This window comes from Trachemys scripta, chromosome 8 (genome assembly GCF_013100865.1).
Source record: "Trachemys scripta elegans isolate TJP31775 chromosome 8, CAS_Tse_1.0, whole genome shotgun sequence".
Classification (NCBI taxonomy): Eukaryota; Metazoa; Chordata; order Testudines; family Emydidae; genus Trachemys; species Trachemys scripta.
Window position 1 is genome coordinate 89,857,064 of NC_048305.1, and position 18,247 is coordinate 89,875,310.

Sequence of the window (18,247 nt, forward strand, 5' to 3'; positions counted from 1 at the left end):
AAAAATTCTGTCTTGCAAGTCTAAGTTTGTTTTCTCCTCTTGGGCCACAAAGTATTTTTACAATTTTCAAAAAATTGGCAGTGCTATAAAATTTTAAAACAAGCAGGAGAGAGACGGGAGAATTCTAGACATGGAAGGCCCAGCGTTTGCTTTAGACGCCGCAACACCATGTAACTACGAGATGGCAATTTAAGACTAGAAAATGCAGGACGGATGGTATGTTATGGGTAAATACCACACAAAGTAAATATTTAATGAGTTGCCACTTGTGGCTGGATTCACACACATTAAATCTTGTGATAAATCACTTGAAGCAGTAAGTGTGCATTAGGTCCTAGTGGAGCAACCCACTGTGATGAAAAGATATACGTATACATCCAAAGAAAGAAAGAAAATTATTTTTTCAGGGCATGATTCTGGAATCCTTCTGCAGGCCAAACTCTCTTTGGCTAGTAGAGTTCTAAACAGTACTGAGAGTTCTACATGCAATGTGCTTTCAGGAATGGGCCTTAATTCCACAATGCATTAATATAGAGAAGGTTTGTAGAAACATTTTACAGCATTACAAATCATACCATTTTAATGATACATTTTGTTCTTATTTATACAGCATTTAAAAATGGGGACACAGGATAATTATTGTAGTGTGATATACCACCAAGACTAGAACACATCTTTCCCCTCCTCACCAGCCAATCAGGATTTCCCAGTGTTCCTATGACAAGACACGTAAGCAAAATACTGTAAGAATGATACTAAGTCCCATGCAAACTAGAATACTTGCTAATTCTGTTGGCACAAGAACAGCAACCTATTATAATCACATGATCATTTCTGAGGATTTTCAATTGAATGAAAGTTTTAGGATGTGTAAAACATGTGCGTGAGTGTGCCATCTTCCATCATTTAAAGACAATCTACACTTTACTGCAGGATACTCTTGGTTTTTAACCTGTAGGACTGAATAACTAGCTGAAAAAAAATTATTAACTCAAAAATAATTCACTTTGGCTGCACTGGTGTCCCTTTTGTGTTGGCCTTCTGCAAACATTCTAGTGAACAAATTTAGTGGCAGGAATGTTTCAACAAATAGCACATTTTAAGGCAATGTCAGAAAACGTGTTAGGAAAGTGAATCTTGAATTCATAAACAGGAGTATTTGCACCAAAAATCCTGATTCTAAGAGTTAGGGTGTATCCAAATCAGGGAACAGACAGTCTACTCTGTCCAATCAAAACTACCAAGCAGCTCATACTGCACATACTGAATACTCACAGTGAACTGTTAGCAAGCCATCAGCAAATCGAGAATCTTCACAGAAATTCTCCCATGTGTAATTTCCAATGATGAATAAATTATAGAAAACTGAACTGGTCAGGGACCATTTGCAGACTTATTTATTTGCTATGAATTACTTGCTCACTTCTATTAACTTGTTTTATCAGACTGGAAACAAACACGAAATTCCTGATTCATTTTGAATTCCCTCTCTCATTAGTGGTTATGAAAAGGGTGAACATACCACATCGCCAACTCCAGGCTTCCCTGGAGGCAGTTTTGGCCGAGATGGGGGCCGAGGTGGAGGAGGCGGTGGCGTGGTGCTGCTGCAGGCAGCCAATGGAGTCGCTGGACGAGCCGGAGATGAAGAACCTGAAATAAACACAGACTATAAATACAAGATTAAACTCAAGCTGCTCTCTCAACACCGAACTCCCCACAGCGTACTGCGTGCTATCAAGCAAACAAACACTAATCCAGCTTCCAACTCACATTCATAGCTACCGCATTGCAAGTCAATCTATAAACGTGGCAGTGTGGAAGAGTAAGTTACAGCTGATAACCAAGAAGGCCATAGTAAAACCCAAAACTCAATGATCTGCTGTGGAATTACAGTATGAAAGTTCTGGTTTGAGCTGACTTCCTACCAAGCTCTAAATTTGCACGTGCACATGGTAATGCAGACTTTGTTGGTGTGATTTTCTGAACACAAAATCAGAGGCTAAAATTTGCTCCATGGTGAAAAATTTTATTTTTATATTTGAAGTATCAGAAGTTTTAAATCTTGTCTCTTGAACACCAGTATCATGTCTGTAAATTACATGCTGACAGTTTGGGAGCAAGTGGTTACTTTGTACTTCTGTTTATTGCAGTGAGTTACTATGAGAGGCAACTACTGATATCGTAACAATATTTTTCAGTTTAACTTTCACAATCGCTTCCCTTAGCCCCTGATTTCTCTTCTGGTTATATGTATGCAAGTCTCTCTTCTCTACCTCTGAATGTTTTAAATTCAAAATGTTGATACATTCACATGTTTTTTGGATGAGGGGAAAAAACTTTTAGTAATTGACATTTACTAATGTATTTTCTGTAGTAAGGAGACAATTTTCATATGTACATGCAGTGGGGGCCTGCTTTTCTCAAGCATATTCATTGGTGTAAGACATTTGTTATTTCAGACATCTTCATGGATTTACATGAAAGACTGTAAATGCAAGACAGGAGAGAGAGACATTTTCTTAGAATTCACTGAACATTTAAAACAATAGCACTGTGCAAACCACTGAGAGGGTGAGAGGGGGAAGGTCCATGCTATGAAACAGCTTTAAAAAAAATGTTTTCAGCCAGCATTATTTGCTAGTATGATGGCCAGGACATAACTGACTGGGAAGAATTTATCCTATTTTATAGCTGGAGAGACTGAATTTCTCTCAGTTTTTCTCATTGTAAGCACAGTAGTATGGAGGGGATTGAAATAACTGCAGTAGGCACTATGGTGACCATAATGGTTTGTAAGATTGGGCTTAATTCTTGATGCTGAATACATGATATATTCAAGTTTTACTTCGGATTTGTTCCTTTTTGATCTTTGTTACAAAATTACAGTGAGGCTCTATCAAATCCTGGTTATGCCGCTGATATAAAGGCTGAGGTTAACAAAGATGACATTTCAGATAACTGACTCTGAATGACTACCTGGGTTTAAAAAAAAAAAAAGTCCTTGGCAGAAGTGGTTTTGATGGGGACAAACCTTGCACAAATCTTTTAATTTTAATTTCATTGCCTATTATTGTAAGATGGCAATCATTAAGCAAGAGTGAGGACCAGAATGGGGAAAGCGCAGAATGTTATAAGGTCTCTGGAGAGCCCCAAAGAATCCATTTAAGAAAATTATTTAAAAAAATATAGTTACCATAAAAGACAAATTTTAAGTAGCTAACTGTGAAGCTCAAATGTTTCATTTTGTCATTGATCACTGTCACCTTGCTGTAAAGATCGACTAGCTGCAACTTAATAAAAAGGAATGAGATGGGGTACTTAACAGAATACTTGACATACTATTTTGATGTAACTAAGAAAATTTAACATACCAGGATAAGTTCAGTACATTTTATAGTGTATTGTGCAAAAAATATCTTTAAAACTCCTTCAACCCCTAAACTAAGATTTACCGACACCTCTAAGTAGAAAAATCCGAAGATTAAGGATACACACATTGGGTCTTTCAGGACTGTTGTTAATGAGTTTTACAGAATACTTGAAAGCACATTCTGTTTGGCATTGTACTGTCTAATTTTCTAACTATATATTAGGACGGGCTGCTTTGTTTTTAATTTTTCCATTTAAAACAGAATCATTTGCCATAAGAATCTAACATTTGATTAATTTAAAAACATGGAAGTCTGAAAATGAAATTTATAGAAACAAAAATTTGCCCCTATGTTACATAAAATCTTGGGTCAAAAGTTAGGTTCTGCTTTTTTAAAATCTTGGCCACCAATTTCTGCACTTTGGAAAATCAAGCTACTTCTATTTAGGAGCCTAAAATTGGATTTAGGAGACTAAACTGAGGCACCAGTGTTTGAAAATTTTCCACTTCGGACAGAACCGGCTCCAGGGTTTTTGCCGCCCAAAGCGGCAGGGGAAAAAAAAGAAGCCGTGATCGCAATTGCGATCGGGGCACTCCAGCGGCAGCTCCACCGCGCCGCTTTCTTCTTCGGTGGGAATTTGGCGGCAGGTGCTTCCCTCCGAGAGGGACCCGCGACTGAATTGCCGCCGAACAGCCCAACGTGCCGCCCCTACCCCTTGGCCGCCCCAAGCATCTGCTTGCTGGGCTGGTGCCTGTAGCCGGCCCTGACTTCAGACCATAAAAAACTTATTGCCCTACAAGAAGGGAATTATTCTAACAGGACTACAGGAATTCTAAGGAGATAGGATTATAACTTGTATTTATCCATATTAATGTTTTAAGTAGTTAGAGAAGCAACAATTGTTAATGTTCTAGATATAAGAATTTTAAAATGGATGATATTTGTTCTTGAAACATTCAGGATCCCTTGAATTCCACTGCGCTTCTACACCACTTTCTGCACCAAGCATATGCAGCAGAATTCCACTAATCAACATGTAACTGAATGTAATCCCACATCTGCAAAATCCAATTATAGCTGCAGAGCTACAGAATTCTTTGCCTTTAAAAAAATGTTCTGCCATCAAACCATTTTATAGCTCTGGAACATATCCAACATCACTCTACTTAAAGTAAAGCATAAGCAGAAACTAAAAAATAGATATGCATAACACACATGGGTGAGCATATATGTGTGTTTCTTCAATGGGCTACTGAAAGGGTTAAAAATTAGAGATTAGCCAACTAATTTGGAACAAAAAGAACCAACCCAATCATCCGCCTCAAATAAGGATCAGAAGCCAAATCCCCATCCCTCATGTCTCTCCCCTCCCAGCCTTTTTTTTTTTTTTTTTTAAGGTTTAGATGGCTGAGGCAAGGACCTCTCCATCTTTTCCTCTTATGACCCCCAACAGGCCTCCATTTTGGTGTTTGAGCAGAGCCAAGAACCCCTGCTGCTGTATTCAAATCTCACAGCTTCCAGGACTTCCCAGGAATAGAAAGACAACACATTCGGGGACAGCTCTGACCTGAGGACATCCCAAAGCAAGTGGAACCTGAATGCCCAGTTAGTCAGAGCCTAGCAGATAAAGGAATATCACCAAAGAATTTGGAACGGAGTGGGAGAAAGGCCTGTTCAGAGTTTGGAGAAGTACTTATTATAGCACAGATCAGGAGAACACAAGGATGTGGCTGAAATGAGTAGGGAAGGGACTTATACAAACCCAAACTGTCAAACTTGCCCTCCACCAATGGTAATCTTCTCAATTGCAGGCCCTTTAAAAGTCACACAAGGCATTCTGCATCCCACATTCTTGTAGGGTGGCTTCCCATATCAGCATTATCAAGGAGGTCAGACATATGCTGACTGATCACATGCTACAAGAATAGTGGTCTGTTAATCACACACACAAAGGCCAACACACAGCTATCAGGGAAAAGAGGATGGATCTTCAAAAACACAGCAAAATGAAGGAATACATTGTTTAATGAACATATATACAGCATGTTCAGAATTCCACCTTACCCCATAGTAGTATGGTCATCACTGGGTACTGTTAAATGCAATGGTTTTAAGTTTCTCTCACTCCCATCTGCATAGTATGTTCCATGCTGCCCCCCTTTGTGTGGAACATCCTCTTTATCCCAGTCCCCCAAGCCACCACCCTCTCCTCATAGAAATCCATCCTAAAAAAAATCCAATTCTGCAGTGTTTATAAGGGGTTTATAATTATTACAGGAGGTAGCCCCACATTTTCCAATGTGCTACATCTTCTGTGTGCCTGCTTTTAGAGTGCAAACACTTCAGAGCAGGGAACGTCTGTATTTCTGTGCATTGTACAGAACTCAGGAAACAGCTGGTGCTAAACAAAAATATCACCAGTGTCTAGGGTCCCTCTCTCACAAAGTGTGGAGCACCCTCAACTCCAACAGACATTAAGTGTGATCAGTACCTTGCAGTACAGAGCACGTTACAAACGCAACACAGAAAAATCATTTTACCCACCACTGAAATGCTCACCTCCAGGGCAGAAGTCAGGATTAGTTAACCCTCCCCACCCCCCGGGGGATTTCATTGAGAGTTACATTCTGCCACATAAAGATGAGAATGTGAAAAGGATGCAAAATCTAACTCAGGAGCGTTCTCCAGTTTTTCATGCCCTCAGACACTACATTGCTGAATACCACAGAAATGCTTATACATACAATTAAAACCAAAACTACTCAATTAAAGTAATCAGAAAATATCTGTTTTAAGTGGGAAATGCACTAATGCAAACAAAGAATTTCAAATCAACATGTTCAACACTAGCATCAGTGCCCAGTGTAAAACATGGGATTTTTTTTCTCCAAATACCAATAACTTCTATCTTGCTTAGGGCTTGTCTACATGGGGAAGTTGATCAGCAGAACTAAACTGGTATAATTATACCTCTATAGTTATACTGCTTTAACTTCCCATGTGGACATTCTTATTCCAAGAAAAGAGTGCCTTTTGCTGGGTTAGCTTATGGTGTTATGTCCATGTGGAGACAGGTACTGGTATAATTTCAGCAGTATATTTATACTGGTATAGTTCTGCCAGTAAATTTCCCCACGTAGACAAGCCTTTTAGTCATTAAAAATAAGGTGATCAAGTTGTACCCCTCTTGAGAAGGACATGAAAGACACTGGGAAAACCAACCTCCAACAAGGTAATTTGACCTAATGGACGTATACCAATTTAGAATTAAACTGGTGAAGCCAATCAACCAGCAAACTTCAAACAAATCCATGTTTTACTCTACAGTGTTTACTTTAAAAAGCCATTTATCAAAGACTAGTTCAGCCTCGCACTATCTAGGATTCTCAAGGACATTCTCAGAATGGTGAAGTAGAGATATACTGAATTTATTGCATCACAACTTATATCTGCAGTGCTTCTGTTTATTTGGCTTTGTTAGCCTTTAACGTGACTTGGCTGCACATATGCTGTCAGTGTCTCATATGAACAGACAGTGAATTCAAAGAATTTCCTGCTTTACTTAAAAGTGACAGTTTTGTTTTCTGAAAAGTCAGCAAAGATTTGTCTGTTTTTCCACTATTTTTGTTTATTTTGCAGTTCCTGGAGGACATTATGGCAGGCTGGCAACTGTGCCAAATTCTGGGGCTGTCAGCAGTTTGGGGCTCTGCAAATATTCATGTATCACATGTGGATAGCTGGGAGAGAAGTTCAAACTGTTGAGCACGTGCACTTATTTAAGGCAATAAACATGATCTTTGGTGAAAAGCTGTCTAGATTTACACCTTGGAGTCTGATTTGCGGAGTCACAACTCCCCCTCTCATGTCAGACATTCAACAATGACAGGGTAAAAGGAAACATGATATCTACGGTACAAGCTCGACTTGGACCACAAGAGCATTATATGAAAAGAATACGCCACTGGGGGCACAGGACAATCAAACAAAAGGGAATGACTGATGCTTAAAAGCCAGCTAAGAGCAGCTAAAAGGTTGTGTTCACACTGCAGCAAAAAGGCATTCATGGGCACACTGAAGCACACTCAAGCTATAAGACATACCACTGGTGCTTCCTGTGCCACTGATAGGGCTGGGTCCAGGTGATGACACCACTGTTCTGTAGGTAGGTGGTGGAGGGGGAGGTGGTGTAGCTCTTTGTCCCAACCCAAAATCTTTAGGAGTTGCTGTTGATTCTAAGTTATCATCTTTAACGTGGGTTTGCTCAGAAATTTTCTTCTGAACCTCTTCTAAATTGAGAGGTGATGGAACATTGCGGGAGGTTTCAACAGCTGGAGATTCAGCTGGGATTTCTGATGCCACAGGTGGGGACACCACTTTTTCCCTTGAAGTCAACTCTGCTGTTACGTTTTCCGGGGACTGATCAGAAAAATTGACCCACTTATCTTCTGCATTAACAGCAATAGACTTGGGGGATAATACTGGACCAAAAATGCTGTCCAAGTCATTGATTGATGGTAGTTTGTCACTTTTGACCTCTGTTGCTGTCTGGTCACTTCCTGTGGTCAAAGTAGTTTATTTTAAACTTTAATATTGATGGTATAGCTGAAGTTGCACTATACTCTACATTTATATGGGGCTTGCAAAGTCAGCTACATTCCAGCAGAGATACTTAAAAAGCATGTTTTCTTACCAGCTATTGGAGATATAGTTCATGTGCATGAAAATATCTACGTAATACGGTTATGCACAATGTACAAAAGCATATATGGGATTAAAATATATACATTATATGAAAAAAGCATGCACTATATACCATATGTATACCTTTCTTGTATATTACTTTACATCATATCTGCATCCTACTGAAATATATAATTGGCTAGTGATGTTCATTATGCATTGTCTAAATAACTTAACATTGTNACTTGTGGCACCTTAGAGACTAACAAATTTATTAGAGCATAAGCTTTCGTGGGCTACAGCCCACTTCCACGAAAGCTTATGCTCTAATAAATTTGTTAGTCTCTAAGGTGCCACAAGTACTCCTGTTCTTTTTGCGGATACAGACTAACACGGCTTTTACTCTGAAACCTTACACAGTAAAGCATCTTTTATGGAAGATCTCAAAGTTAAGCAAGCCTAACCACACCCCAGGGAGGTTGTATTATACTTATTTAATGAAGGGGTAACTGATTAACACAGTGATCTGTCCAAAGTCTCAAAGGCAGTGGCAAAAGATGGTCAAACCCAGGAGTCCCCGGCTATACCCACTACACCACTACTATAATGACTACATACCCTCCTTTGTACATCTATCTACATCTTAGATTTTAGAAAACCACTCATGCTGTATTTTAGGGAGTAAAATGTATTCAATTTTAAAAAGAGACCTTTCTGTATTACCACATTTAATACACATACTGAAATATGCTGCAAGCCAAAAGCCAGCAAATATATAGTCACACATGGCTGCGTATTTCATTTGCTCTTGTTGATGAATGCTATTTTATGCAGGTTGACAACTGCCATCTGACTGCATAGCTATAAAATGGAAAAATGAAGATACGTGAGTATGAATAAAGATATTGATGAATAGAGCACTAAGTTCATTGCATAGAGATTCTATATGACTAAATGGATCAATAATATACCACATTTGCATTGTATGTTCATGTTGCATAATGTAACTATTGTTTTCCATACAATGCATCTGTTTCAAAGAACGATTGTATTTCTTTATTTAAACATACAGTTCTGATTTTAGTTGATAAATTTATGTCTACTAGCCACATACGGCTATAAGCACCTCATTTACTCCTGTTGCATTCCACATAGCCTAGATTTCTTTCACCATACATCTTTACAAGTATTATAGTTAGCAAAGCTATTTGGCATACCTCTGCATGAACAACACTGAAATTTTCTAATTCTAGATTAAATCCTAACTTCGCACCCAAGCTTCCCATTGAAAAGCAACAGGAGTTTGGGGTGCAAGAATTACAGGATCAGACCCCGAATTGCTCTTAGAAAAAGGAACGTTAGTTTTGCACCCATATTTCACAAGAATTGAACCTTAAAAATACAGTCAAAATGAAAGTTAAAAGCCAATTTAAAGAGCTACTATAACAGTTTCAGGTCTAACTTTAGAACTAGTGTCACATTTCTTTACTAAAATGGCTCAGTACCAAAAAGTGGGAGAGGAAATAAACCAATAGATAGTAAAGATGACAGAATCATTCAAAAAACCAAGGGCTCTGTATGTAGGACTTAGGTAGTATAATTTTGAACACAATAGATGCAGAAACATCGGAAATAAAAAGGAAACATAAAATGCATGTGTTTTAAACATATACAAGTACGTTCAAATAGGTGGTCATTATGCAGATTTCCTCAGAATGGACCTGATTCTGTAAGCATTTACACATGCAGAAATTACACTGAAGTTGGTTTGGGGTGGGAGGAGAGGGGTTCTGGAGTCAGTGGTTACAGGACCATGCTCAGTTATGCACAGTACCCGGTATATATCTTATGCAGTATTATTTCATGAGCTAATAAATGTAATGCCTCATTCTTACCTATTCCAACTGTTAAGGGAGAACCAGTCCTAGGTGGTGTAGCTGGAATGTTTTTTGGTGGAAGTGGTGGAGGTGCTGAAAAACAGGTCAGAGGAAAGAATATAAATTCAAGAGACGCATTAAGCTGATAAAAAACTGTGTTTGATTCTTTGTAGGGTCCTCCTGTTCAGGGAGTCTTCTTTTTAATGCCATTGAAGGTGCAGAGTTGGTAAAGATTAATTGCACACCTGTCCCAAGATTCAGGAATGTGGTACAGTGATATGACTCACTGCTTTTTATCATGGTAGATTATTTTAAAATCCTTGCGTAATTAAATGATTATAGGGCAATTAGTGTGCATCACCACCAGGGCCGGCTCCAGGCACCAGCTTAACAAGCAGGTGCTTGGGGTGGTCAAGGGAGAGGGGCGGCACCTGCGGCAATTCGGGGGCGGTAGGTCCCTCACTCCCTTTAGGAGCGAAGGACCTGCCGCTGAACTGCCGCCACCAATCACAGCTCCCCCCACCCCCCCTTGGGGCAGCAGAAATGCTGGAGCCGTCCCTGATCACCACTATCTGTATCAAGATGAATTTCAATAAAGGCAAGTGCAAAGTACTACACTTGGGAAGAAAAAAAAATCAAATGCACAACTACAAAACGGGGAATAACTGACTAGGCGGTAGTACTGCTAAAAGGGATCTGGGAGTTACAGTGGATTAAAATTGGAATATGATACAACAAAGTGATGCAGTTACTAAAAGGATAATATCATTCTGGGGGTGTATTAACAGGAGTGTCATATATAAGACAAGAGGCAATTGTCCTGCTCTAGTCAGCACTGGTGAGGCTTCAGTTGGAGTACAGTGTCCAGTTCTGGGCACCACACTTTAAGAAAGATGTGGAAAAAAATTGGAGAGCTCAGAGGAGAGCAACAAAGATGATAAAAGGTTTAGAAAATCTGACCTATGAGGACAGGTAAAAAACAACAACAACTGGGCATGTTTAGTCTTGAGAAAAGAAGACTGAGCGGGGCCCTGATAATCTTTGAATACATGAAAAGCTGTTATAAAGAGGATGGTGATCAATTATTCTCCATGTCCACTGAAGGTAGGACAAGAAGTAATGGGCTTAATCTGAAGCAAGGGAGATTTAGGTTAGATATTAGGAAGAATCTTTCAAACTACTGGAGGACAGGTAAGTACTGGAATAGGTTTACAAGGGATGTTGTGGAGGTTTTCACTGGAGGTTTTCAAGAACAGATTAGACAAACATTTGTCAGGGATATCTAGATATATTTGGTCCTCCCTCAGTGTAACAGGCTGGAGTAGATGACCTATCAAGGTCTCTTCCAGACCGACATTTCTATGATTTCCTCTGGAGATATAACTGTGAATCGAATTTAGGATAGCGGGATCTTTCTTGGAGATAAGCAGGAGCTATAGTATCCATCATATGCTGTATTTGTTCCTAGATCTCTCTCTCTCTCTCTTCAGATAAATAGAGTCAAATTTAGTCTTGCAAATTCAGATACATTACAGGCAGAAGCTTCTCTCCCCAGGGATGAAGTGAATTGTTTCCTTCATTCTGAAAGCCGTCTATCCAATACATTATTAAACTAATGTCACCTTTTCCCATTCTAGTATGTTGCAGTTAAAGTCAGTCCAGTAAAAACAAACTAACTTGCCACATGATTACAGTGTTAGAGAATTTCATAGTATACCTAGCCCAGATAATAAAAATGAAACACCTGATTTTTCAGACTGATAATCCACACTTAACTTACTTCCAGTTGGAAAAGGTCTTGGTAGCTTTGGAGAATCTAGACTGGAATTCACTGGCTGGACAGAACCCCATATCTCTGTCTGATCTAAAGGAGCTAAGAACACAAAAATAAATCACATACACCAAAGCAATACAAAATACTTAATTTCAATTATAGAATCCACTAATTCTATTCTGTCTGGTAGAATATCAATTTCTACCAGACAGAAGATACAAACATTCCATCGATACTTGGATTGGCACATGCTTCTCCCTGACTCAATGTCTGGCTGGAGCTGATGTTCCTTTTAAAAGGGTTTCAAACGCCTGGTCTATCTGCCTAATATAGAAAATCACATTCACAGAGAAAATGCCATGATGTTACATCCTCTGGGATGCTGTTTATATTTAACAGAGATACTCTCCAGGAAATTATATCCCTTGTGGTTCTGTTTATATTGGATTGAGGGGCCTACACCAGGAGCATACGATCTCCCCTGTGACTATGGTTTGGTTTGGTTTGTATCAGAAGTGTAAGTTCTTATGAAACTGATCACTGATTAAATTTTATTTTGCGAGAGGGTAATTATTTTGCATGCACTGGAACTACTAGTTAAATGTTTATCATCAATTTATAATCTGCAAACTGTGCCAGTTTCTATGTATTGTACAGGAAGGAGTTACCCAGGTGCAATGTCTCAACGGCAGGAAGAGTGATCAAGTAGACTTGTTGCACATTTGACCTTATTACAGAATTCACTTATTTTTTTTAAAAGGCTTATTTCAAACTAACATTCCCATTTTTAAAAAATGGTCAGGCTAGTAAACAAACAAGCAAGCAACCCACCCCTCTGTCAATTTTCATACCTTCCAACTTTTGTTCCTCAAATGCTGACTCCAGTGGTGGGCCAAACAGTGGGGCGAGGGCTGAAGGATCATCTGGGGCTTTTTTGCTGCAGGATAATACAAATATTAGCATAAGAAATGTAAGGAACAAACTGTAAATGTGCTTAAAGGATGAAGAGGTCCTCAGGTGTTAGCCTCTCGGTGCTATGTGTGGGATTAAAGGGCTAACTAGCATGCGTGCATACCACACTCTCTACTGGAGATACTGCCAGCATTGATCAAGTGTGACTATATAGCCTGCAAGCGGCTGACCCACAGGGAAGATGAAAACCCTTAGGTCTACTGATAATTGTCTGTACTGTCCTGTTGTTTGGACTACAGGGGTGTGAGGTGCAGCACACACCAAAGTGCTGTAACTGACCCATGTGGATGCTGCTGGCACAAACTAAAAAGTACCTGGTTTGCGTTAACGTTGTCCTGTTTGAAAAGGACTATGCTAATACAAACTAGGTTCCTTTTAGTTCATGCCTGCACTGTCCACACAGGGCAGATACAGAGCACTGCAGCATTTCGATGTGTGCTGCGATTCACCCCCTCACCCATCCATAGTTGCACTACGGTGCACTGTAGACACAGCCAATGTGAAGATTCTTCTTTAGTTCAGGTGACAAGGATCTGCGCTATTATAGCAAAGGTGCCAGACCTGGGTGGCCATGGACCCATTAGATTGTTGCTCAAATAAATTTGTTAGTCTCTAAGGTGTCACAAGGAGCTAGGCACTAGAGAGAGAACTAATATAGACAGATTGCGTAGATAACTCCTGTTAATACAAACAAGTATTATTCTGGATATGAATTACTTGCACATCAGTGGCAGAACATCACCCTAAGAGCAGAACATCACATTAAATGTTTGGCTTGGCTATCTTTTTTCTGTTTCATTCCATACATTCCATAGCTTTATTCCAAAGATTAGACGAGACCTGATTGTTTTATAATATCATGGGATCATCCCAACATGAATAAAGAAAACTAATATAAATGGCCTCAGCAGGCCTTTATTTCTGCATTTGCTTTCGGTATGCGTCTAGATCTACTGAGATTTGTATACAGCGCCTATCACCATGGCATCTGATATCGTTACAAAGTTATAGTCAGCATGAGAGGAAGCATCATGAATAAATACAATCACTGACACTTATATAAGATTTGATTGCCCTTTCAACGAAAAGGTCCCAAATAAGATAGCTTGGTAAATGGATTACAAACAAGACAGACAATAGTGTGATGACACACTAGACACCCATCATTGAAATACAGCAAAGCCACCTGTGAAATGGAAGGTGGCTGTGCTAGTGATAACCAGACAGCTAAGCTGTCACAGGTAGGGAGCTAAATTTAGATAAATAAAGCTTTCTTATCAGCCTTAAAGCACACAGTGAACTCTTCAGGCTGGCACTGAGTCATCTTGACTCAGAAGGCAGAGGAATATATTAATATGATTTACTTTACTTCATGGAGGGCACTTCCACTTTTTTACATCATTCTTACAATTATGATTGGTTCCAGGAAGTAAGATGAAATGCTGGAGATGGTGTTTTTAAGAAATGCTTCTTTCCTGAAGTTGCTACCAAGAATGGTATCAAATCTAGATAGTTTTGCAGATTTTCATGTACAAACCTAACAGGGTATCAGCTCCCAAAGTAGTTGTGGGTTAGGTAATAAGTTAACTGCTCATCTCTACCTTTGGTGCAAGGATGGATCCAAGACTAACATTTGTGCAATATCTAGATTAATTTACAATTTCTTTCATACTGACCTTACAAGTTCTGGAGTTGGTGTTGAACGCCTAGGTCTTGCTATCTCTTCACCTGTCGCATATGATAGTTCTGTTTAGATCAGTTCTCACTTGAGTTCTCTATCTCAATTTTTCATATGAACTACTCAAAGATGTGGATCACCTCAACTACATGAAACTAGCATGCACTTACATGCTAAAAATTAAATGTGGACACTATGACATAGAAGTCAGAGGCTGAGTGATCTCAAGCCATAATAAGGTGAAGAAGTGTGGTTGGGACTATTTGACATTCTAAGAAATATAGTCTGTTGAACAGGGTTGCATGCCACCAACTTAGAATGCTCCATGTGCCTTTTGACTTTAGAGGCATCATATCACATTAATAGTGGGGGGACCAGACAGCAAATGTGAAAAACCGGGATGGGGGTGGGAGGTAATAGGAGCCTATATAAGAAAAAGACCCAAAAATCGGGACTGTCTCTATAAAATCGGGACATCTGGTCACCCTACATTAATAGACTAAGTTAATTTTATAAGCAACACATTCCTGAAGGGTGGAACACTAGATACAGCAGTTCAACGGCACATCCATTACATCCCCCATCCATTTCAAGGATTCAGTCATTAATAATACAGTACCTAGAGTTCTCCTTTAAGAGTTACTCTTTGGGAAATGAAAGTTTAAGTGTACTTTGAAAACTACGTAGAGGAGCGCGTTTTGACATAAATTTGCCTTCTTTAAAGTTCACAAGAGAATCAGTCTTCTTGAGACACTATCTGTTCCTGCAAACTAAAAAATATATACTTACTGGATAAATTCCTTTTAATCGCACCCTGGAATTAGAAACAAACACTAAGGTTTAGGACCAGGTGAGCATAATTTATATGTAAAACAGGTAACAAAGCCGACATCTCAATTTGATTAAGAAGACAAGCATCAATACTAAGGAGTAAATGAAATTTGACTCCAATCCACCACTATGCTGGTAATTACCTTTATGACACACATGTACACGTTATGGAATCAGTTTTGCTCCTGAAGAGAATGGCAGGGGAGACAAGGATAGGGCATGGTTGAGGAATAGGTACTTAAATGCAATTGATATGAATGGCAGCCATTTTCAGGATTTTCATTTATTCCTACCACCTATCAGGGGTAGCACCTATTCCTGTGTTCTTTTAAGGCCAGCTCTCAAGCAACAGGGCAGGGGCAGCCATGGGAGAACACTTCAGAAGGGTCTCATGGAACATCTTCCGCAACAAGCTGCTCAATGCTTTCGTGTGTATGCTGGGCACAGTGTTCTTGCAATTAGCCTGAATCACCTTCTCCCTTCGGTTTTCTTCACCCTGTTGGACCGTGAGAACAACACTACACCATGCTCAGCAGCCCAATAACAAAGCACTGATGGCTCAGGCCTGCTTTCATAACTATAACTCATTCACACCGCTGCTGGACTGAACCCTGAGTGACTAATACAAATACATATCTATTTGAACAAAGGAGCATGTATATTGACTTCTCTCTGATACATCATTCAGAAGGTTAAAAAAAAAAAAACTTATACCAAATAAAGTGTACATTCATTTACTTCACTACAGATACGCAGAGAAAATGATTTAAGGCTAAATAAACCAGACCCCAACAACTAGTCAGCCATTTTCACAACAAATGTAAGGACAACATTGTAAGAGTTCTTACCGGGCTGCGCCTCTGTGATCAGCAAGAAGGAAGAGAGAACAGACACCTAGTCAGAGAATGACAGATCAGTAAACAGACTTGGGTAATATGAGATTTTTCTAATTAAATAAATAGTGTTTTGAAAAGTGAACTCCTGCACCCCCACTCCTACCCGAATTTGGGTTTTGCTCATTAATGGTGATGACCTTGACCCTGCTTTTTAGAGATTTACAAGGCTGTCAGGAATTTGGGGGGTAAACTACATAAAACATTAGGCTCCAGAATCACAGTGGGATGGAAGATGTCTGTTAGGGTGCCTGAAGTTCCCAACTTTAGGTGTAATAAGTACACCACTCAGGCATCTCTACAAACATCTTCTCCCTCCCCTCATTTCTGTGGCAATGGAGCTCTTCTCCTCACAACTCAGTTCTGAAGTTAGAAACCTCTTTACAAGCACCTTCCCCTCTCAGGAGTACTGGGCAAGCAGATGGGCTCATTTCCTTTGCTCATGTTGTCCTCCAGGCTCCTTTGTTCTCAGCTACCATACTCCTCACAATACAACTAACTCATGGAAAGCAGAGGAGCTGGGAGAGTGCACAATGGAGAAGAGTTGTCTGAACCACTCACATAAGCAGTGTGAGTTCAAGAGAAAAACCATGGGAGAAAATGCATGAGATTTCTTGAGGAATCCTGAGAGATGGTATCCAACCTGTGGAGACTCAACAGGTGTGCATCTGATCTCAAGATCAAGTTCCTTTCCTCTTGTTCTGTCTTTCTTGCTTGCAATAATTCCTCAGTTCTTTAGGACCATGCCATAAAATAAAGCTGAGCCAATGGATAATTTTTCAAGAAGAGGCAAACTAAAATGATCAACGGCACTATTTTAATTATTGTTAGGGGTCATCACAACGACAGAGAGTGAGAGAGAGAGCTGAACACTGGTGTGTACAACGCATTCCAGGTTGTCCTTGAACCCAAGAAGCCAATGATTTAGGGCAGGCACAGTCCAGACATACGGATCTTTCTCTCCCTCTGAGATAGTAATATTAGAGCTGCAGGGGATAGCTAATACTCAACATGTGTAGAGTGTTTTATATATTACATTTTTCAAAGTGCTTCACAATCAATGCTCAGTGCACCTGGGAAGGAGGTACCATATTCTTATCCAAGTTTTACAGAAGAAGAAAATGAAAAGAGATAGAGGATTAAAGGCATGACTCTGAGGTGCTGAGCAACCTTAATTCCCTCTGAGCTGAGCTGTAAGAATGGTAAGTATTACCAATATTAGAGTGACTGGAGCTTACTGCAGGACTGGGAGCACGTGATTAGCCCAGAGTCATGATGAGCTGCTATTAGAACTCATTAGTTCCAAGCTCAAAGTGTCAGGAACTAAGCACTAGGTCATGTTGCTTTGTTACAGTAAAAATATCTACCAGAAAAAACAACAGTGTGTCCTAGTGAGCCCTATAAGAATAAGCTCATTTTGTTCCTTGTTCCTGTAGCACCTGGACTTGTCTCTGCACAATTTTCAGCCACTTTAACTTCCCTTACACTATGAGACTAATAAGCCAGAGTTAGAGGCACTTGTAATTCACAGTTCAAATCTCTGACCAACAACCCACTGAAGCACTAAGCTTAAAATAAGATATTAAAAAGCACCAAGTATCTAGCTTGGGGCACTAGCCTTTCGGCTCAAGACACCTGGAGTCAAAGCCCGGGTCAGATTCCAAGTGAACAGCAGTTGGCTGGTTTAATTTTAATCCACATTTGTAAATTACAAAATGCTACAAAGCAATTTGATAGATAATGATTGAAAGATTGACAGTTTCTCCTCAAGAAGAAAAATCAGGGAAGAGGCATCATTAGCGCTCACAGGACCCTTCTATGAGGAGGGAAAAAACCCAGGATTTAAAAAAGATATATTAATATAACCATAAACCCCAAAGATTTGAAGCGTCATTTCCCCATTTAAAAATATATTTAATTTACCAGGCTATAGGAAGCCTTTTGTTAAAAGAAATTAAGTATTTTTGGGTGCTAAGTCAGGTGTCAAATGGTGTTTTAAAGACACCTCAAGTCTCATCCAACTCTACAAGGCAGGTTAATGGGTTATGCCGTCTATGCAGGGTGTTGTCTCATCCTGAGGCATCTTTAAACTTTGAGAACACTGCCATAAACAAGCCACAGACCTCCCCTGGGAAGAGATTCTTCAAACCCAAATCTTGTGAGGATAAAGA

The 18,247-nt window shown here is 39.6% G+C and overlaps 1 protein-coding gene across 8 annotated transcripts in view; it reads right to left on the reverse strand.

Annotated features, from left to right (window-relative positions):
- Positions 1 to 18,247, reverse strand: part of SGIP1 (SH3GL interacting endocytic adaptor 1) — a 178,642-nt gene that overhangs the window by 41,999 nt on the left and 118,396 nt on the right. For 4 of the 8 annotated variants that reach the window (XM_034779206.1, XM_034779208.1, XM_034779209.1 and 1 more), the window contains 8 exons: positions 16,032 to 16,043; positions 15,142 to 15,166; positions 14,351 to 14,402; positions 12,554 to 12,639; positions 11,709 to 11,801; positions 9,947 to 10,021; positions 7,472 to 7,927; positions 1,523 to 1,650 (listed from right to left, as the gene is read on the reverse strand). In XM_034779206.1, the coding sequence (XP_034635097.1) occupies positions 1,523 to 1,650; positions 7,472 to 7,927; positions 9,947 to 10,021; positions 11,709 to 11,801; positions 12,554 to 12,639; positions 14,351 to 14,402; positions 15,142 to 15,166; positions 16,032 to 16,043 (927 nt within the window). The remainder of the gene's footprint in view (positions 1 to 1,522; positions 1,651 to 7,471; positions 7,928 to 9,946; positions 10,022 to 11,708; positions 11,802 to 12,553; positions 12,640 to 14,350; positions 14,403 to 15,141; positions 15,167 to 16,031; positions 16,044 to 18,247) is intronic. The other 4 variants (XM_034779213.1, XM_034779210.1, XM_034779214.1 and 1 more) reach the window with 1 other exon arrangement.